Raw genomic sequence first — 23824 nt, 5'->3', positions numbered from 1 at the left:
ATCCTCTAGAAGTGGTTAGTGAATAACTGTCATCGTTAAAATAAAATTAGATACAAATAATATATAAATATTATATATATATTTATAGTAGTATATAAAGCGTTCGTTTAAACCAACAAAAACTGAAATATAGGATACACACAGAGTTTATTAACTATCGTGAATTATTAGACAAACTCGAATTTTTCTTTTTCTTTTTACCACTTTGAAAAAATATTGTACACAGTAGATATACCTTTTTAGCGAGTAGTACAATAAAAAGGCTTATAGAACAAATTTTGATGTAGGTAATATCTTGAATCCATTGTATCTTTTTAATAGAATCTCTTAAAGACAGTTTTCAGTCTCAAAGGTACAATGAAATGCCAATAAGTTACTATACAAGATTAAAATAAGTAAAAACCCGATGAAACTGGGAAACAGTCTCATACATATTACATGTTTCAACGTATATTAATGTGATATCCTCAAAAGTGTAATATTTTGCAAAATATAACACTTATTTATACAATTATCAGGAGACCAATTTGAATATTAAAGGATTTCATTCCATCTACCGACAACATTTTCATCAGATCCATCAACCTTCTTTAAACATTTATATTAATATTTTTGTATTTAATTATCTTAAGAAATTCACTTATATTCATATTAATTAAATTTCCAGGTTGAACTGAAATAACAGTTTTTTTCCCATTGAATTTTAGGTTTAGTTTCACTGATGTGTTCTGCTAAAGATGAAACAGTAATATTATTTTTTTAACATTTGTTTCATGTTAATTAATGTTGTATTATAAATATAAAATATAAGCATCGTGCTTATTGACAACAAATAGCGCCATAGGAATGATACTCAACTCTTTCCGAAGCGCGTGTTTCTAATATTGAGAACTCGAATTAATTCTGCACTATATACAGACATTTAACCATTACATTTAACCATACAGACGTCTAACCATTACAATAATAGCGATGTGTTATCAATTATACATCATGTCTCTTTCAGTAAGGAAGTATCCTTTAACTTACAAGTAAAATAATGAGGATGTGTAAACAATTACACATTATTACTGAAAACCACACATCATATGTGTCTTTTAGTAAGAAAGTTTTCTTTAACTTACAATTTAAATAATAACGATGTGCTACCAATAACACATTATTACTGAGTACCACACATTGCACGTCTCTTCTATAAAAAATATCCATTAATTAACTCTTACAGCTCCACTATATAAAATCCATTAATACAGAAATTAGATTTAAACATCATTATATAATTAGCTTAACGAGACGTTGTAACTCAACATCTACTTAAAACCACAAGTTTCTTTCGATACAGTTTCTGACTTACAACGAACTGTTTCTACTGAAGCTGCTGGTATAGAAGAAGATGCTACAAGTGAATCTTTGCTGTTGGAGTCCTGTATATCATTCCAAGGCTGTAACTCAGCTGAACCAAAAATAACAAATGTTGTTCCAAACACGATATAAACTGTTGCTCCTACGTAAAAAACTTTCTTCCACTGTTGCAGTGTTTGCTATAGAAAATTAAATTAACAGGAACACTCGTATTGAGTTATTTTTCGGGCATTCAACAGAAATCTAAAGAACACTGTGATTAAGTAGGAAGTGAATGAAGATGTTACTAAACAGTTCAGGGTGGTTCAAATGTCACCTTCGATATTATATGAGTGTCTAGAACCCAATAAGCACACAGTTATGAAGCTCAATGTGCAGCCTACTGTTTCTATGAGGAAGACAACGGTTACGTTGAATGAAATTTTGTACAATAGCCTTTATACCTATATGTGCTTCGTAGTGTGAGCGGGTCAGCACCAACACTCCACACAATTCATAGTTCTCTTCAAATCTCACAGAAGCATACTTTCACAGTCAGACATTACACAGTCAGGATGAATGATATATCGTTGTATTTCTGTTAACCTGGTGAGGGGCGATTTTATCCTTTTTTTTTTAAACAAAAGGAACAGGAAACTCGTTTCCATCAATTCGAGTACTGTGTGTGCATTGTTTTTATGTAATCACACACTGATAAACACTGTGTGTGGATTGTTTCTATATAATCACACACACTGAGTAGCACTGTGTGCGTATTGTTTCATTCACACACTGAGTTTTAAAACACTTTATACACTAGTTTTCTCAACCGAACTATGTGGACAAAGAAGTGTTATTTGAAACAACTAGTATATTTTTATAGCCTAATCAATATATAAATAGAGGTCTATATACAAGAATAAAGAAAACCATGATAACCATTAATAAGATACACGAATCTTAACAAGTAAAGGGCTTAAAAAGAAACTACTTAACAGCATACAAAATAAACAAGACAAGAGTAATTCATTCACAGTAGGAGAAAGGAACCACAATAGAGAGAAAGTCTATCTATTTGATATTAATGAAGATTTTGAGTTATTTTTAACTCACCATGGTGTGCTGTTTTTGAAGTTCGTACAGAACTACTCGAGGGATAACTGAGTTTGTTCATGAGAACGAAACCACAAGGAGCTGTGTCCATCACGGGGAATCGAACGTAAGATTTTAGCGTTATAACGTCTTACCGTTGTCTCAGCAGGGGAGCCTTGCTACCTGTTCTTGTCATCCTTAATTTAGTGAAGATAGACTAGACGGAAGACAGCTAATCAACAACACAAACCGCTGATTCTTGAACTACTCGTCTTACCAACGAACAGTGCGATTGACTGTCAAATATAATACCCCTCTGGCTAAAAGAGCAAAGCGTGTTCGGTGAAGGAAATTCGAACTCGCAATCCGCGAGTCAAGCTTCCTTACCACACCATATACTGACCTAAATTAATTATGATGCATGAATAATATTAGGTGTACTTAATATTGAAGGAAATAAAAGAACCATGTAATAATATGTGATATAAATAACGGGAAATTATTATATTACAGTTATTACAATGGGTAAACAATTACTTCACGATACGTCATTTGTCACAAACGCTAAAACATTTTGTTAAACAAATCAGCAATAAAAACGTAGTTAAAACTTATTGATCTGATAGCTTTTAGTTAGGACTAATATTCATTTTGTTATATTGTATTAGTAAAAACTTCTCGTTCTGTTCGTTTAGGAACATTATTTATGTAATGCAACTGTGATATAATGTTACACAGAACTTTTACATTTTCAATGCTAATGAGATATGTATTAATATTGGAATCAGATTAATGCACGTTGGAATTATACAAATATAACTGCAGACAAAATTAATAACAGTTAGCATTAACCTGAAGACGAACCAAAATGCTGTACATGATCTATAGTTGAATTGATTGGAACAACACAAAATCATGTTAATTAAAGTTGTGAAAATCTGGAACAAATGAACACTGCTTAGTTTGTGTGTATATATTAGTTCATATAAACAAATTCAAGGATAAGCAAGTAAAATAATCTAACAGCTCAGAACAAGGTAGAAAAAGTCTAATGCTTTGGAATATTTACATTATTGTATGCCGTTGTAATATTTATAAGACTTGTAAGTTTTTCATTACGTTTTAAGTGTATAATTATTTACGTAATCAATTTAAAAATAGCTTTACTGTTTTACTTTAGTACTCTGTGAACTAAGCTTGCCTTACCTGTCCCTGAATAAGAATACCAACAACGTAAGGAACAATGAATCCATTCAGATTTCCTACTGCGTTCCCAATGCCCATAAGAACCCCTGAAAAAGAGAAATAAAGAAATGAAAGAGATAGATAGATACAGGTAGATCTACGAATAAAACAAAAAATATGATTTTCTAGGGAATGGCCAATACTGAACGTGTTATAATGCAAGATGGCAAATTCACTTTATAAACCATGTTTTAATTTTTCTTTAGTACATTGAAGTTTTTCAAAGAAAATTCCTATTGGTTGTTCTTTCTATTTTGAAGCCCGGCATGGACAGCACGCTCGACTCGTATTTTGTCGTTCAGTCACACTATTCGTTGGTAAAATAATACTCCAAGAGTTGGCGGTGGGTGGTGATGATTAATTGCCTTCTCTCTAGTCTTACACTGATAAATTAGGGACAACTAGTGCAGATAGCCCTCGTGTAGCTTTGAACGAAATTCAAAACAAACAAACATTCTGTTTTGAAACCGATAATTAGTAACTGTTTCCTAGCAGTGAGAATTGTGAGAACAGTCTATGGGACTACAATATTTTAGAGATAGCTTATCCTATTTTGTTACAAAGTATCTTTTTCTCCATGAGCAAATTCATGTTTGTTTCAAATTACGTCACTATTGATATTACCCAGTGGAACAGCTGCAAAATTTAAAATGTACGTGGCTACTTTACTTGCACTTCCCCAATTCGGTTACATCCGTTTATTTGTGTTTTAAAAACATATCAATCATGAGACATGTTAAGTAATTACTTGAGTCCTATAAATATGGGCATTCAATCATGTCAGAATAAGCATATATGACAATGGGAAAGAACAAAGTTCTGTCTGGCTTTCAGACGAAATGATAACACAAAGCTGCTGACTGTGAGAATTGTTCTTACAGACTATCATCTTGATGAACTGTTCAAATACATACATGATAGTTTATCAACAGCGACAACTGAAAAAAAATCTACCATAGATGAAACATGTGACCACCAGTTTCTTGTGACTGACTGAGTTTGTTTGTTTGTTTTGGAATTTCGCACAAAGCTACTCGAGAGCTATCTGTGATAGCCGTCCCTAATTTAGCAGTGTAAGACTAGAGGGAAGGCAGCTAGTCATCACCACCCACCGCCAACTCTTAGGCTACTCTTTTACCAACGAATAGTGGGATGGACTGAAACATTATAACGCCCCCACGGCTGAAAGGGCGAGCATGTTTGGCGCGACCGGGATGCGAACCCGCGACCCTCATATTACGAGTCGCACGCCTTAACACGCTTGGCCATGACTGACTGAGAAAAGTATGATTGGATGAACTTTTAAAGTACGACAAACAATAGATATATTTCTGCATCAGTGATGAAGATTTGAGTGTCTCTAATTGTTCTGTGTAATATATCTATATTGCATAGAACGATATATATATATATATTTATATATACGTAAAACTGTTATATGACAGCTGGAAATCGCCAATATATTTATTTTAAATTGGAAACTATGAATTAATAGGAAAGTATTATGCAGTCTGGAATGTAACGCTTCACCTCTTTCTATACATATACTAATGTGAAGAACAGAACATGAGACATTTGTCCACCTTTATGTTTGTTATCCAGTCCGAAAAATGTGAGAGGTGATGTAATAGTGAGAGAACCTTTTTCTTACACGTTTTAGGGCTTTTGTTTGTTTTAGGAAGACGAACAAAGCCTATGTTTATCTGAACGTTGTCGGAATGGCATGCAGTCCACACATTTATTTATTTTTAACTATGATGGACAATTGTTCTTCCAAAACTACAATGTAGCAACTCACACTCACATAGTCCGAATATGAAAGAAGCTTCGGCATAGGGATAGGAAGGAGTTTTGAGAGGGAATACAGTTTTTACTTGAATGAGGTTACAAGTAGGAAACTTCTGCTATTAGTTTTTCCAAAGTGAAGATAGGAATTTTCCGAATCACCATATTTTTGTTTTTAATTTATCCCAAATGAAAAATGAAAATGTACCCGAATGGCTGTATATAATGCAAGCTAAGGAGGAGAGACTTCCGCCTTCCTAGTCCCTCGCTTCTTACGTCTATGGGTTTTAGGCATATTCATTAATCAAAAAATAAAAAGAGTTCTTAATCCAATGATGGGTTTCAAGACTGAATTTCAGTATTGTGTTTGTAAATGTAATCTTTTGTCTACATTACAAGAATGACAATAAAACAGTTGGGACTATGTAAATGTTTCTCAGCATTTAAAAAAACTTACCGGCATAATTTGGTGCCATGTCAAGACCCACAATTAGAAATCCAGAATATGTGAAACCATTGAAACCGAGGCTCAAAGTAAACATTATAATGGTTAAAATGTAGTTACAATTAGCCTGGGTTACTATAATCAAGCACAAAGCAGGAATGTAGAAACCTAGAGATGAAAAAAGATTTGAATGCAAAATATGAATAGTAAAACAGTAAATAAGTTTAATGGAGAGATTTTAAATTGTATAAAGTCATAAAATAGTTAATCAGACCTCGAAACTTTAACTATTATTTGTTGTCAACATTTTAACCAAATATCTTTAAATACTGTCCAGAGTTTATGTTACTTGCATAATTCAATCTTTCAATGTTTAGATAGTTCCATAACTTTCTATCTTATTTTATATTGTACTTAAGTCTTTATAATGTGTATTGGGAAAACATTTCTGCTCAAAAAAGTAAGAAATATACTTTTATTTTACAAAACCCTTAACTTATTCATGATGTTTGAAAGGTATGATGAAAATGCTTTCATGTGCCTTTTACGTACCTACAGAGTTGGTTATCTTTCTTAACATGCTAATCGTAAACCACTTTTTCTGATAAATAAAGTCACTCAAAACACCTGCTAAGCAGCTAACCACAATCACAAGGAGGTGAGGCAGAGCAGATAACAAACCATTCTGTTAAAATCAAAGGTTAATAATTAGAATAAAAACACACTTTGTGTTTGATGAAGTTACATTTTTATAGCAAGTAACATTCGTTAGATATTAGTAAACTCAAAAGAAGTTTACTTCCAAAATTAATAACATAATACATCAACATAACCTTCTTTTATTTAAAAAAGCAGTTTTTGTACTCACAAAATACATTTTAAATAGTCCGTTTGAGCGAGTTGAAACGGGCACTAAAATGAAATGTCTGCCAAAATTGAACCCTTTGTCCAGTTGGTTATTTATTGAAACTTGATCTTTGAGATACCCACCAAAGTTTCTTTACCAAATTCTCATAACAACTTGTAATGTAAAGATAACAGACAGGCAGAACGGACAGCTCTGATTTATGTGTGTAATACTTTCATTAATCTGTTTTTTTTACACATATAACCAATGAAATTATTCCCAAGAAAATTCTTGATTTTCCAAATTTTAATATTTGTCATACTTAAACTATGAAAGAAAAAACATCACGTTAATGATACCTTTATAGTAGATAGCAGTTTTAGCTTTTATAAATGTTAATTGCGAGAAATGAAAGCTATCATGCTGTACATACCTACTGACTTGAAATTTAACAATAACTACAAAAACAAGTAAAACTCTACATAACTTGCAGCTCTAAAAACATATAGAAATGATTGACTGGTACGATTATGAAAATAATATTTCAGAGAACAATTTTATAACATAAATTTTTACCTGGTGTTCATCTAAAATAATCTCCATTCATGTCTTTCTCATATCCATCCAATAAAAATATTATCAAATTCAAAAATATCCAGTCTAATATTTTTAATGTGAGTCATAAGAAAAATCCAAACATTTCATACAGAAAAGTCAACAGTAGAAAATATCTTGGAAGTTTGAAGGTAATAACGAAAAAACAACAACACTGTATTAGGAAAATCATGTTAGAAATTCAGCTAGACTAAAACAACCATTAAAATACTGACGAAGATAAAACAATAGTTATTGAAATTAGGTCACCTATTACCGAAAACCAAGACCACTCAACACAGAGAAATATTTATAATAACCAAAGTTTTTCTAATTATTACTTTAATTATGTCGACAGATTTCGATTTTTGCTTTTTTAAAGTAGTAATACACCTTCTCTGTGTTTAAATACAACTTGGATGTTCCTCGGTGTGACAGCTGTAAGATTACGGACTCAAAGCGCTAAAATACAGTGTTCGATTTCTAGCTGTGGATACGGCAGATAACGCAATGCGTTTTTATTCTAAAACAAACAAAAAAAACTTGAATTTTCCAGTCTGGACTCTTGAATATGGCTGTGGCGACTGAATATCAATCGTTGTCATGGCTGGTAACTTATGACATGTCTGTTACCAATCATGACAAAGCTTATTTCTTGTTTCCCTTTTAATTTCACTGAAGAAATTTTGAGCTGACTTAATACAACTAACTCCATTCTGATTATGATAGGGCTTTTTCTTTTATCTCATAGAACTTTCATAACTGTTTTCAATTGAAAATACGCTCAAGTACAAAATTCTGAATTATAGTTTTTCTGTATAGAATATGTTACTATTTTATACAAACAAGCAGAAATGCTACTCTCTGAAAGTTTCGATTTTACAATTTACAATAACAATCGTATCCAATTGGGTTGATTTCTTTGATAGCACTTTATCTGATACTCGATCACCAGGCAGCTCAAGGTAAACCTGAGTGTTTATTATGCAAAAAACCGAGTTTAAACACCCGCGGTGTGAAATTCTTAGACAGTTTTGTGTTGAGCAACAACTACAACAATCTTTAGACTCATCAATATGTTAACCTTACATCGTTGAGTCCCACTGTTCTAAGTTCCATGTTTTCTTTTTTTTGTTATTTTCTTACTTTTAAATCTCATACTATAAATATATTCCTTTGTTTTTGACTATTGTTGCTTTTTAAAGTTGTAATTCTATGGCTCTTTCCTTTCTTAATAGTTTCTATAAAGATCATTGTTTTTATTGAAATAAATTCTCTCCCAATGATTATACGGGTGAATGTTCTTTGCCAGTCCTAAGTGAAGCACCTATTGTTCGAGTTGTTTCAAATAACCAATCTGGAAGTTGTCTCAAATAAAGTGATAAGTTTGAGTCTGTTGCAAATTACCTGATAATTGCTTATAAGCTTACAACACACGTCTTTTTACCGATAATTCGTTCTTCAAATCCATTAGATTGGAACTTATACAGTGACAAAAAATAGTTTTAACTAGAACCTTAGAGTTTTAAATTTATCTGAGAGAGATCGCAGTTTGTGGTCTTTTCTTTTTTCTTAATTTTTTATTACCACATTTGAAATATAAACAGTTTAATCTAAAATTAATTTTTCTTTTTAACAACTACTTATAAAAACTTGTCGATATATAAGCCCTGTTTAACCCCTTTCAGTTTAGACTGTTTCATCTAATATAATTCTATCATAGCTAAATGGGTTTTAAAATTTTGAGGTACGTAAATAACAATATAACATGAAATTTGATACAATAAATATTGTTATTTTATATGGTTATGAATATATCTTACCATGATGAACATAGTGTATATGTCAATATCTATGTATGCAACCAAACCTACAGAAAAGTCTTCAAACAATCAACATTTCATCTCTTCATCAATGGCCATTTTTTTTTATGTTTAAAAGAAACCCATTCAAGATACGAAGGACAAAATGTGTAAGCATGATGACGAAAGGAGAGCGCGAATAAGAAGGGAAAAGAAAGGATTAGTTATTGCTAACAGTCGCCAGTTGGCGCTGTTTGTGATAATATTTCTAGTTTTAACTATTATTTGTCTGATGACAACAAGTGTCAAAAATAAATTTAAATCTAACTTCAGATAACTAATATAAATTACAAATAAATTATCATAAGCACAGGAAGATAATTTTTTGTAAAGTTATGCTCCTTAATTCTAATATATCATAAATACAAAACAGATTCAGACATATTCGTTTTCGTATCATATATAGTTTATAAAATGTAGACTCATCGTATCTCATCATGTATCATTTTTGGTCATCAGATTTAAGCTTTATTGGTTCACATTTTAATGACAAGTATAATTATAACGTCAATAATATAATTTATGAGCTTTAGACTTACCAGTTATCATTATGATATCATGTATATTTTTTGATATATAGGCTTGTTGGTTACAAATAAGATATCTTGCATGATTATCAGTCTTATACCTATTGATTCACATTACAATACTATGTATACTCGGTCACATTTAAACCTATTGGTTCTCATTAAGATACCTGAATGATTATCAGATTTATACTTCATTCGTTCATTTTAAAATATCATCTTTAGTTTATCAAACCTGAACCTAGAAGTTCACTTTATAATATTACGTAATATTTATCAAATCTAGATCAATAAGCTCACGTTATAATATCATGTCTAGTTTATCAAATCTAGACATTCAAGTTCATATTATAATATTATGCATAGTTTATCAGATTTAGACCTACAAGTTCAAACTACAATATTAGTCATATTTTGTCAAATATAGACCTGTTGGTTCTCAATAAGATATCGTGCATATTACCAAATTTAAAACAACTGATTTCCATTACAATAATGTTGAAATTCTCAACCGGAACAACACCTTATGCGCTACGTGGAATAAACTGGTGATCTCTGCTATTTAAATATAAACGGTTTATTTTTAAGCTATTGAGAAGAAGAGATGAAATGGTGACACTCATCGCCATAGGAAGAGACGACATAGACTGTAACAAAACATAACATGATGTTTATAACGTAATATTATAATTAGGAACAACAAGATATTTCTTGGTCCATCTCGGCTGTCCCATCCTCTAAACTAAACTATCATAAATAAAAGAAAATCTTAAGGCCAGCCCGTATCATAAATGTAGTTATCAAGCTTTCTCTTAAACTCATTTAAATTTACTGCCTCCACAACATTCAAAGGCAACTCATTCTAGAGAATAACCATGTTGCTGAAGATGACTTCTACCTTGCTAAAATTTTTGTATTTGTGTCACTTAGCCCTACTATTCTCATTGTTAAGTATGCATTAGCACTATCAATCTCCTTTGCAATCTTGAACACTTCAATCTAACTCTTCTTTTTTTCAAAAGAAACTATTTTAAAATCTCATATGATAAACCTTCCATCCCAGGCACTATTCTAATAATCCTCATTTGAGCCCTTTCCAACAACTCAATGCCCTTTCTAAGGTAGAAAGCCCATAACCAAACACAATGCTCCAAATGTGGCCTAACCAGTGACTTATAAAATGAAATTATGACCTCTTTAGACAATACTTCTGTAGATACAACCAAAATTCTATTTGCCTTATGACTAGCAACACAATGCTTGAGTGGTTTAAAAGAGAGTTCAACCATTGCAGCAAGATTACTGATGACCCATATGTATTATCTTGCATTTATTATAATTAAAACCGATCTGCCATTTATGCAAATGATTCGAATTATTTTGTAAAGCAGTAGCTTTTTCTTTACATCTCACAAAATTCAAATTCTTAATTTTTTCTGCAAATTTAAGTAATTTATTGAGAATTCTTCCATCTTTTTTCTTGATGTAAATCAAAAACAGTAAACGTCCCAAGACCAAGACCTGAGGTGTCCCACTTGTGACATTAATTCAGTTTGGCCGAACTCTATTTGTAAGAACCTCCTGCTTTCATCTGTTCAGCCACTCTTCTATCCAATTAATTAACTTATTCCCCACACTCACAGACGTACTTTTGTTTACAAGTCTTTTATGAGGCACCTTATCAAAGGCTTTCTGAAAATTCACATACACCAAGTATACACTCTTACCCTTATCTACACAAGCAGTAACCTTTCCAAAGAATGTTCAAAGATTTGTAAAGTTAAACTTTTATTTTAATGAAATCATGTTGACTAGTGAATAAAATTCTAAACTTTGTTAAACGACATTGCAAAGCTTTTTTTATTCCACTTCTTAAACCTTTTCTCACAACTGATGTAAAATTAATAGGCCTATAATTTCATTACCACCCTGGTGAATTTCTAAAATATTTTGATATAATGTATTCAACCTCTATTGATTGGAGAGCATATTTAGCAGGTACCAAAACAAAACAAAAGATAAATAAATAAAATTTGGACATCCTTCAGATTAAGCAGATTTTTGGTTGTTATAATTGTTCACATTTGCGCTTTACAATTATCACGAACATATATTTAATGGCAGATAAAATAAATTAATTCGTAAAATAATCTGGCAGATGTAATAAATATTAATACAAAAGGTTTAAACAAAATGGACTACCAAGTAAATAGGATCCATCTAGTTTCTACTGCTACCGTAGAAGGCACTTAGTAAGAAAACCATATAGAAATATGAACACTCACTTGTTCCAGGTCAAAATGCAAAATATTCTTTAAGTATGTTGGTAGATCAGCTAACAATGTATAAAACCCCCAGTCAGTTCCGAAGAATGCTAGCACAAACGCCCAGACAGGAACAGAAGTGAGAATCTTCCGCCATGGGATTGGTTTATTTTCCTGAGTGTAATAGATACATCAAAGCGTTATATTAGTATAAAAAAAACAACTAAAATATTTTCTATTAATTCACGCTCGTGCTATGAAGACTACTTAATTAATTTGTTTATTTTACACGATTTTCGCGCAATGCTATATAAATGCCTATCTCTCTATAGCAGTTCCTAATTTTGTACTAATAAACTGGAGGGAAGGCAGTTAGCCAAATGTGCTCACCGCTAACTAATATGACAGTTAATAATATGATAGTAGGATTTGGCCATCAGTCGTAGAGTGCATTTACGCCCTAACACTAAGGATTGCGAGTCATGAACCCTAAAATTCAAAGTCCCAGCACGCTGAAACCATTATATTATAGTTGCCCTACTTAATTAGGAGTTTTATCAAACAACGGCATTATAAACATCTTCTGAAGGCAATTGCGAATAATTAAAGTAGTTTTTATGTAAAAATTGTCACTGAAAAAGGAAAATTTTATAGTTTTTATGAACGAAAATGCTAGAAAAATAAATAAATAAAGGACTGACAATTACTTAATAATTTCTAATAAAACTGCACAGATATTTTATGTTTTCTTTTAAACTTACCAGACACATGTTACGAGCAAAATTGATAAAAAATATTTTAACAAAATTACTAAAAAATATTTTAACAAAATTACTAAAAATATTAAAATTATAAAAAAAATATATACTATATGTTTGTAGTCCTCAATTCCAGTTTTTTCTTGAATATCCATCAGTTCCTGTTTAGAGATGCGCGGGTGATCCAAGGGAGAATCATAGACAAGAAAAAACCAAAATATGCACCATACACAACTGACGAAACCTGATAAATGGGAAAACAGTCTACGGTTAAAGTGTTATTGAATGAACAATTTAAGCCTCGTGAAATATTATCATGTTATAAAAATATCATAAAATTCAACTTTTAAAGTTAGATTTGTGACATGCTTACAATGCGAGTGCATTACGAAAGGTCTGTAGAAAAAGGAAGATTTTCTCAATCATAGCTTACCAAACACATAGAAGGCAGCCGGCCATCCACCGAGAAATTCCGAGTTACATAATACACCAGTCAAAGGCATCGCTACGACGGTACCTATCTGAGCACCATTTAAGATGAAGGAGGATATGAAACAAAGCTGGGATTTTGGAATCCATCTAGCCAATAAAACCTGCATAGCTGGGTTTATCATTCCCTGGGGAGAACATACCATCTTATCTGAATGCATACATTTATTTCTGTAAAACATTTGAACAAATCTTATATATATATTTATTGATTCATAAAGTTACCGCCATACTTAATACAAGTAACTGCAGAAAAAAAAATACAAAAACACCTATACACATATTTATTTTAAATAACTTGGTACTGAGAGTCAATCAGTTATCTAATGGAATTCTTTTTAGAGTAATTGTTTTTGGTTTTTTTATTTTCGCGCAAAGCTACACAAGAGCTATCTGCGCTAGCTGTCCCTAACATGTCCCTAACTTGGATTACGAGTTGATCGCCTTAGCCACCTGGCCATGCCGGGCCCTTTAATTTTGTAAAACAAAACAAACACACACACGAAATAATAATTTTATTATAAGGTATACGCTCAACTACGGATGAAATAGATACCTACTGATAATTGTCCACATTTTCTGGATTATCACCTTTGTAAATAGGTACGATCTTAGTAAGTTGAATTATTTTGGAAATTCTCACGCACTACGTATTTTATCTACAAGTGCAGTTAAGAATCCAAGTATTGGTTCATTAGTAGGTTTCATTATTGACGGTACTACATCATCCCAACCAACTGCTTTAAGAATTTCAGTCACGGTTGCAGTTGCAATATTAATGGTTTTAACTGTCGCTTTGTCTGGACACGTAGAGACATCCTGCACAGTAAAATAATCATTAAAACAGTCAGTAACGCTTTTAGGATCTAAAAATTTGAGGATCGATCGAAGTTGTGCGAAATCATATCTTACCATAAATGTCTGATACAACAACAAGAATTGTATAATTAAAGTTTGACAAAATTCTATGAAAAATGTTTGTTAGATCATCTTCACCAGATAGTTCAACCAAACAAATTAAACGTATTTTTGAATATTTTTTTTGGTTTTATTTTTTTTATAATTAAACACAAAGTCACACAGTTGGAGTATCTGTACTCTGTCTATCACAGGTATCGAAACCTCGTTTTTAGCCGTGTGAATCTGCAGACATACCAATGCGACACTGGGGGTTTTTCAATAAATAAAGCAACATTTTTGCTAAATATTTTTGTACGTAAAACGAAGTAATAAGTTTATGTAAAAATAGCTTTATTATAATTACATGTAATATACGCTTACAATTGTAGGGTAGGGTAATTAATCCTTAGATTAACGACTTTTTTAAGTACTGTTCATTACGCGTCAGGTTCCATATCGCGTCATTTTGAGTCATTTTGTGCTTTACCTGTCACAACGAGCAGTATGGAAAAACAACTGATAAAAATTAAACTGGTTGAAATTACTATTTTCGACGTAAAATACATATTAAATCTTAATAGTTGTTAGTAGAAGTAATTTCGATATCCATGGCATATTTGTTTACCATTTATCGTGACTTGTATCTTAAGGATCCCGTATCTAATAAAGTTATGGGTCTATAAGAAGTTTGGTTTATGTGTTTCTTTTGAATTTCGCACAAAAATACACGAGGGCTATCTGCGCTAGTTGTTCTCATTTTAGCAGCGTAAGGCTAGAGGGAAGGAAACTGGTCATCACCGCTCGCAGCCAACTTTTGACGAATAGTGATATTGGCAGTCACATATAAAGTCCCATGGCTGAAAGGGTGAGCATGTTTGATGTCACGGGGATTCGAACCTACGACTCTCTCATTGCGAATCGTGTGCCTTAACCACCTGGCCATGCCGTGCCGAAGTAGTGTGATGTGTAATTTAGAGAAATGTGTTTAGAGACATACAGATTCCATTGATAATTCTAGGTTTGAACAGCAAGAGCAACACGTTATGTTTACGGTAACAGAAAACAACAACAAATGTTTCCTCTTATGTGTCAGATCTCACACTCCTGTCTTTTCGTACTTTCATTCATTTATTACTACCAATTAGTCACTATTCCGAATGAAGTATTTAGAAAATGTTAAAACTTCTAGTTTTCCAAGCTGTCAAAACATCTTCTCAGGCCCTACCTGTTTGTGTGTTTCGCTAGAATACAGTGGCTTTATTTGAATGTTTGTTTCGGATATTTGCTCAAAGCTACAGAAGGATTATTTGCGTAAGCCATCTTCAATTTTAAGCTAATAGCCTAGAGAGAATGAAACTTTCCTAAAGCACCCATCGCTAACTCTCGGGCTACTCTAATTAAAGAGTGGAATCTGAACATCATTTCTTATATCGAACCCATGAACTAAAGGTGTAGAATGTGAATTAAAACAGAAGGACGCGAATCACATAGTACAAGGAACAACATCATAGGAAGTGTTTATACCATAATATTTGGCGTCTTAAACTTGCTATTTAAAATCATTTTAATAATACTGGGCATCTTAAAAGTGGTTATTTAAGAACACTTTGTATATAGTACATAAGACTATACGTTTCAATCGAGAGCACTTTCTTTCAAAACGAAAGGAAATGACATGACGTCTGTAAATTTATCGCTGACCCATTGGTGAAAAATACATATGATGGTAACAGCATTGAAAAAGTGTAAATAAGCTCGATATCGGTTCAAATATTTCCCTGAAGGTCAACGGTAAATCTCAGAATTACCACGATAAAGTTGGGGGTTTGATTCCCTGCTGCGTTGAGAACCCAGATAACCCATTGTGTAATTTTATATAGTTATTGGTACATAATTAAACACTTTAGCATGAGCTAAAACTATAATGTGAAAAAACTGTTTTAAATTTTCAAATCACCGAAACATAAAACTCATTAATATATAATATGGTTTATCGGTGGTTTTGCGATAAAAACACACACATAGAAATGTTTTTTCCCAGTAAACAATATGGTCCTTACCTGACATCCGCCCTCTATTATTCTCATAATGATGTAAACACTAGTATGAAGTTTTATTGAAGGTGGTGACAGTACGGTTAACACAGATGATATAAGCATTCCAAATCCAAATGACATTTTCGGACCGAATTTTTTGACAAGTACGCCTCCAAAAAGATTTAATGGAATGTATCCGAAAAAGAAACTTCCTAAAATGATCCCTTGAACGTACTCGTCCCAGATAAGTTCTCCTTCCTAAAATGTAACATGAAAATATACTGAACATTAATATATATATTATTTACTGTAACATATCATGAGCTGAAACTATTTTCCTGCTTTAAATATTTTTTCCAAAGATGAAACGCACTATAACAAAAAAATGAGAGAAACAAACACATAATATACTTTAAAACGTAAATGCAATTCCAAATATCTATTATATTGTTAGTTTCACGTATTCTGCTCTTCGAATATTACATGTGCTACTTCCATTGAAAATATAGTTCCTTCATTTGATTTTCAGGTGTATGGTTTTTGGTTTGAGAAGTGCTTCAGTTTAGATTTTTATATCTCTCTAATTGTGTGATAGCATTTTATAATGGTGAAGAGTGGAGGTTTGTGATAAAAGCACAAAACTTCAAAGTTATTCAAGTGTTGAAAACCGGCAAATATAGGGAAAAGTCTATTTTATTTGGACGTGTGTTAATCATTAATGGAAATGTGCACACTAGACATCTTAGGCAAGATGGTGGAAAGTCAATTACTTCACATGTTGATTTCTACCTGCATAACATGGTCTTTAAGACTTGGTGATTCGCCACTGCTTATGAGCTAAATATGGGTTTCAGGAAAACAGAATGGCTATAAGAGAGACAATTGGTGAGGAGCAGACTTCATGAGCTTGGCTTAAAGTACAGAAAGCCTCTCTGAGTCATTTAGCTAAGTGTATAATTTATTAGGGCATTTGCTGAGATTACAGGAAGAAGAAACGTCGCTACTGGATGTTATATTTCTGAATCTACTGTTCGTATTTGGGGTGGTTCAGCTATAATATAAGAAAGTCTTGTTTCCACTGGGATGAACTTTCTGCCTGACGATTCATGAACTTGATATTGAACATAACCGTGCAATCTTTTGCGGGTCCATTTGAACCAGACTTTGCCCTGATGTACAGGCTCACAATGTTTGGATCGGGATGAACTACCTTGAACAAGAAACTATAAAAGTCACAGATTGGTTGAACAAGAAATGATAAAAGTCACAAATTGGTTGAACAAGAAACTATAAAAGTCACAGATTGATCAGAAGATGATTCCAATTAAAATCTCGTCCAGTGCATGTAAGCTTTGTGAATGTCATTCTTCAATGTCTTAATTCATCATGTTATTTCATAGAACATCACATCGCACTGATTGAAAAATGTAATGTTTTCTATTGATTTCTGAGAAATATATCTCATATATACGTAAAAATTCCAAGGAGGACTGTTTTTCTAAACATGGTATTTTTAGGTGCAGACATTTATATTTTTATTACTTCTTCTGCTCCAAGTTAAGAGTGCTTTACCAATTGAGCTACAGGGCTAATCCCTTAGTGCTTGCTAGTAAAGCACTAAAAGAAAACAAAACAACACCAAATTGAAAGTACTATATTTTTCCCTTTTCACAAACAATTCCTGTTATCGGTCATAGTAATTGTAAGTTTTATTATTGCTTTCTGGGCTTCGATTCGAACTCAAGGTGAGTATTTTAGAAACTAAGCTAAAAGGTTCAGGTTTCAGATACTAAATATTTAAATGTTGAATGCCAACAAATCAGTTATACCATTAGTTTGTGTGTTTGTTTTGAATTTCGCACAAAAATACACCCTTTAGCCTTACTCTGCTAAATTAGGGACAGCAGTTACTCATCACCACCCACTTCCACCTCTTGGGGAACTCTTTTACCAACGAATAGATGGATTGACTGTTACATTATAATACACCCACGGCTGAAAGTGCGAGCATGTTTAGTGTGACGGAGATTCGAACTCGCGCACACTATTGGTAGCCATATGTTTGTTTGTTTTTTTGAATTTCGCACAAAGCTACTCGAGGGCTATCTGAGCTAGCCGTCGCTAATTTAGCAGTGTAAGACTAGAGGGAAGGCAGCTAGTCATCACCACCCACCGCCAACTCTTGGGCTACTCTTTTTACCAACGAATAGTGGGATTGACCGAAACATTATAACGCCCCCACGGCTGAAAGGGCGAGCATGTTTAGTGCGATCGGGATTCGAACCCGCGACCCTCAGATTACAAGTCGAACGCCTTAACCCACCTGGCCATGGCGGGCCTGGTAGCCATATGTCTGATATAAAGCTGGTAATGGAGTTCAAGCGTAACCTATTTCTTAATAATTTACTTTGTAAATTTTTGTGCACATTTGCCAGTTTGATTTTTAGCCATATCGTTATCCTGATAATTATTTATGAGACTCTGATGTGTATACGATTTTACTTCATAAGCTCACAATGTCATTTGATTTTGTAAAGCTACTGTGAAAGAACCTACAAGTCAGTATATCAAAGAGGTTAATCAGCAGTTCACGCACTTTTATTTAATGAAATCTCACTATTAAAAAAGATATTAAGCACGGAAATGATAATAAACGATCATATATTAACCCTACCTTTGTGACCGTGGAATTGGAGTTGAAGACTCCTTGAGGGTTCGGACATTCAGTGGTCTCTATGTAGTCTTGATGGATTGCCGTGTAGTTAACCATGGCTACTATGGCAACATTTAAGTTCACCCTTGTACAGTAGGCGTTGAAAAATCCAAGGAATCCCATGAAAACTAAAATGTGTTGTGCTCGAAATCGTTCTTTGGAGAAAAAAGGAAGATAAAATCACCATTTAAAAGGAGCCCGAGCAAATGTTTCACTCAACTTTTAATATGTGAAAAATATAACAGAGTGAAGAAAAACCACGCAAGTTCGTTTTTCAGAATCTTTAATTTAGGAAGATTTAATCTTAGAACAACTGCATTTGTTTGATTCTGCATTTTAGCTAGAGAATGGTAAGCTGCTTTATCTCATATCGTTTGTTGGATTCTTGATGACGAGAAAGCCACTTGAAATAAAAATGTATCTCAGAACGGCTGGTATGGGTATTAACACTTTTATTGATAAGGAGAGAACAACGTTTCGACTCTTTCTTAACCTGAAAATGACCCTGGTTAACAAAGAGTTTGCAAGTGACCGTTGCCTGGCACATGTCTTAGGGAAGAGAGTATAAAGATTAGTTCTGCGACGGTCACTTGCAAACCCTCTCTTTCTCAACCTGAAGATGACCGAGGAAGGTCGAAATGTTGTTCTCTCCTTATCAATAAAAGTGTTAATACCCATACCGCCGTTCTGAGATACGTTTGTTGGATTATCTCATTGTTCCAATTTTGGTAAAAAATGTTCGTGAAAGATTCAGAAAATCTTTCACTAAAATTGGTTTCCAGTAATTCTTGTAGTGATCAAAATGTCATTACTAAAGTTGGTTTCCAGTAATTCTTGTAGTGATCAAAATGTCATTACTAAAGTTGGTTTCCAGTGATCAAAATATCATTACCGTTGTATTTTATCGTTACTCTTAAGTAATGTAACTGATCTTGTCGGTGTAAGACAAATACAAGTGGGTATAATCTCTAAGCGGGACATTTAACACACGTGCAGTTACATGAATTAAAGCAAGAAGGTTTACCTAGAGGACAGACTGTAAGACAAATGTATTAAATAATTAGCTACAATCATTAATCACATTAGATACACAAGGTTAACTGCTCTATTTTATAAATATAAAACGAATGAAATAATATCCAGCCGAAGACGTTAGTTTTAGTGTCAGAGCGACATGATTAACACCTTTATACTTGGTTCACAGCGAAAGCTAGTACAGACTGATTTATGGCTGGATGAATGTTTTAGAACCCTTACCAGAGAAGATTATAGAGACCCAGTAAGTACTGAAGGACACATTCCAGGTATAAAGAGGGCCTTTTCTTCTAGACAAATAATTAAAGTGATTTAAAAGAAAGTCAAATATTTATTACAAATTAGAAAATTAGTGAAGCATTTTGACATTTTAGAATAATGGAATGGTCGTTAAATTATTTCTATCTATAACCCTTCCATGGCGACGCCCCTGGATTATTGGTATAAGAGATTACTAAATGACTTAGATTAAAATGGTACAACATTTCGAAGAAGGAAATTTTCATTGGTTTCCAAGAAGGTATAAATACTCGCAAAGAATAGCGTTCAGGGCAGAAATGGGTTTAAAAATCATACCCCAAGCCAATCTTCAGTAATATCTTTATCAGAAGATAAAGGATAATATTACCAAGAGAGCTTCGTGATCCAAAACAAATATTATAATTAAACTCAGTGCATCTCTTGAGCCATCAACAAGGATTTGAATTTGACGATGATTAACAAGCCATCGTTCATGAGCTATTTCTTAGAAAAAGTTGGTTGAAGAAACTACAGTAAAAACAATACTTCTCTACCATATTCAAACCTAATATTCTGATACCGCTCTAACTGGTTTCATTAAATACGATCTTGGATGCTTATGTCCACCTGGAACAGAAAGTCTGTGAAAAACTTGCCAAAACATTTGGTCTCAGATTAGTCTCTCTGTCCTTTCTAGATTCTTATCACTATGGAAGTTTTGTTTGTGAACGATAGTATTTTATTATGGTCACCAGAATAAGGACGAACGAGGCTGGATGAAGTAATTTGAGAAAAAAGCAGAAAGTTTGGAAGACGGTTTTCATAAAGTATTATTAGCCATGAGAATAAGGTAGTTAATAATATTGAGAACATTTGTTTTCAACACTTTGATAAATAATACCGTAATTGAAGATGTTTCATATAAACTGTACCTACGGTATAAAAATATTAGGATGTTAAGAATTCAACAAACATTTTATAATTATTTTATATGTTCATAGTTGGACTAAAGGTACTTCTCACCTCCACATGAAGGTTTCCGGGCTCCATCAGGAATTAGTGGTTGTTTCTCACCATCATACAACTCGGTTTTAGCACTGCTGCATTCTTTTTGTTTCACTTTTAATGTCATTTTATTGAGTTTTAAATTTATTCACTCCGACTGGCGGTATATAAAATATTTACTACTTAAACGATATATTCCACTTGTAATTAAACTTTAAGTTCCAATAAGACACTTCGTTCATTTCCCATTTCAAAACGAATAAATCGTATCTTCATTTAGTTATGCACACTGAAGGTTTTCAAAAATACCTTGTACTTTGGTGATGACATTACACGAGTGTCTATCAGCTGTTTTTTTGAACAATGTGCCGCAGCTATCACACAGATAAATCAGATAAATGTATGAACGTTTCAGAACTCGTTTTGTTGATAAAGCTTTTGTTAGGAATATTAGAAATCAGAAGGATAACGTCATTTTTGCTTTTTCAATAGTAAATCATCATATATAATAAAACCATTGCTCAAAGTATAGGGTGTTCGTAAAGTCACTGTGCAGTTTTGAAAGCAGTGATAACAGCATTCATTCAGTCTATTTCAAGCCAGCAACTGATAGCGGTGTTTAGAAACAAAATAAGAAGGATCCAAGCCTGTATTGATGCCAACGGTGGTCACTTCAACTTTGTTTATAATTGGCATTCATATTTACCTCCTGTATTCTATATTGAAACATGTCTGTTAATAAATGTATAAGTGCATATTGACTTTTCGAACACCCTGAAGATCGGCCACGTGAGTTCAATGGAACTAAATTTTATAACATATACAAACATCATGATTCATACATTTCTTGACTAAAGCGTTTGCAATCGAAAATATTTTAATGTAGGTAAAAAGTTGAGACACGATTCTGAAATTTTAAAAACCATGTAGAAATATATTTCGTAGAAATGGTATGAAATTATGGGAATTCAACAATTTTCGGTGGTAAGATAAGAAATTCCGAGATAACAGCATAGATATATTATACTGTAGATATGTTTAGACTCAGAGAAATTGACGTCACTTATTATTAATAAACGCAGTCTAGATTGTCAGAATACATTGCACATATCGATAGTAGAAATACATTTATCGAAGTTATAAGAAATCATCTTAATCAACAAGAAAAAGTTGTTTTTAAAGCATTTGTTTGATGAATTAGCTGAAAATGTAAGTCCCTTGTGTTTCTTAATAGTAAAATATTATTTTCAGATGTAAACATTTTTACTTTCTTGTTGTTATTGGTTATGAGTAAAATTGTTCACATTAACAAAGTCTATAACGTTTAAGAAATTTGTAAAGTTATAGAAAAATCACTAATGTAATGTAAATCATAATTAACAGTATTATTTATTGTTCTGATAATAAAATTAGCAATTAAACATATAGATATTTAGAAATTGAATAATTATCCAGGTTCCTACAAAATCACACATTCATCTAGGGTTAGTTCAAAGGGTTGTTGGCATTACATTTAAGAGTATTTGACATCCACTTCTTTTAATTATATAAAAATACTTCATTGTTACGTTCAAAATGCAGTGACTGGTACCTAATTAATACGAACTATTTATTTTGAATTTGAAGGCAAACAAAAGGGATGTTGTTGTTTGTTGTTTTGAATTAAGCACAAAGCTACACAATGGGCTATCTGTGCTCTGCCCATCACGGGTATCGAGACCCGGTTTTTAGCGTTGGAAGTCCGCAGACATACCGCTGAGTCACTGGAGGGCAATGAAAGGGAATTATAATATGCTAGCTGCATTTTTATATCTATAATTCAACATATTCTTTTTTTATGAAAAAATATTATTGCATACGTTAAAATACAGTAGAATAATAAAACTGATTTTATGGTTTATATCATATAAACACTCTTTTACGCATTTTGCAACGAATATTAAAATAGTTTGTATCTTACCAGTGTACCTGTTTGAGGCCCGGCATGGCCAAGCGCGTAAGGCGCTCGACTCGTAATCCGAGGGTCGCGGGTTCGCGCCCGCGTCGCGCCAAATATGCTCGCCCTCCTAGCCGTGGGGGCGTTATAATGTTATGGTCAATCCCACTTTTCGTTGGTAAAAGAGTAGCTCAAGAGTTGGCGGTGGGTGGTGATGACTAGCTGCCTTTCCTCTAGTCTTACACTGCTAAATTAGGGACGGCTAGCACAGATAGCCCTCGAGTAGCTTTGTGCGAAATTCCAAAACCAAAACCGTACCTGTTTGATTTCAAATGAAATTTTAAACTACCTTCTCAACATTACTCTCGTTACAGTGATAACCCTTTTAGCTGTTTACGCTACATCAGCAGTATTGACATTATGTATAATTTGTTTTGTGGCTTTGATTAAGTTTGCAACTTGTAGTGTGTAATATGTATCATGCAATTCATACCACTATATATCGCAAAATCCCATATTTGTGCTCAAATAAATCATTTTTGAACATATTTTAAGATGGTTGTCACATAACATCGTAGTGTTGAATCTGCTTTATTCTACAGCAGCGCCACTTGGGTTTGAAGTCACTTTTAATACATGTAGAGAAAATATTAACTTCAACCTGTTTGGAATAGCTGTAATGGTGTGAAATGCAATATTTTACCCTTACA

At 32.9% G+C, this 23824-nt stretch overlaps 1 protein-coding gene across 1 annotated transcript; it reads right to left on the bottom strand.

The window, feature by feature from the left end:
* Positions 1-128: 128 nt before the first annotated feature.
* LOC143255781 (putative inorganic phosphate cotransporter) lies at positions 129-21886 on the bottom strand. The gene is made up of 10 exons (XM_076511981.1): positions 21197-21886; positions 18860-19053; positions 16210-16443; positions 13194-13377; positions 12871-13004; positions 12024-12176; positions 6461-6593; positions 5921-6076; positions 3640-3725; positions 129-1541 (listed from the first exon to the last, which is right to left on the bottom strand). Exons 1-10 carry the CDS (start codon positions 21303-21305, stop codon positions 1311-1313), a joined length of 1614 nt encoding a protein of 537 aa, XP_076368096.1. The 5' UTR covers positions 21306-21886; the 3' UTR covers positions 129-1310.
* Between the last annotated feature and the right edge of the window lie 1938 nt (positions 21887-23824).

Source organism: Tachypleus tridentatus, chromosome 7, assembly GCF_004210375.1.
Source record: "Tachypleus tridentatus isolate NWPU-2018 chromosome 7, ASM421037v1, whole genome shotgun sequence".
In the NCBI taxonomy this organism is placed as follows: domain Eukaryota; kingdom Metazoa; phylum Arthropoda; class Merostomata; order Xiphosura; family Limulidae; genus Tachypleus; species Tachypleus tridentatus.
The sequence above is the reverse complement of the archived record's forward strand: the minus strand, read 5'-3'. Positions and strand labels throughout refer to the sequence as shown.

Coding starts and splice junctions, on each gene's coding strand:
- LOC143255781 (XM_076511981.1), bottom strand. CDS start 21,305: ATGACATTAAAAGTGAAACAAAAAGAATGCAGCAGTGCTAAAACCGAG. Junction 19,054..21,196: donor CCGGAAACCTTCATGTGGAG/GTGAGAAGTACC, acceptor TTTTCTCCAAAG/AACGATTTCGAGCACAACAC. Junction 6,594..12,023: donor TGCATTTTGACCTGGAACAA/GTGAGTGTTCAT, acceptor TGATTTTAACAG/AATGGTTTGTTATCTGCTCT.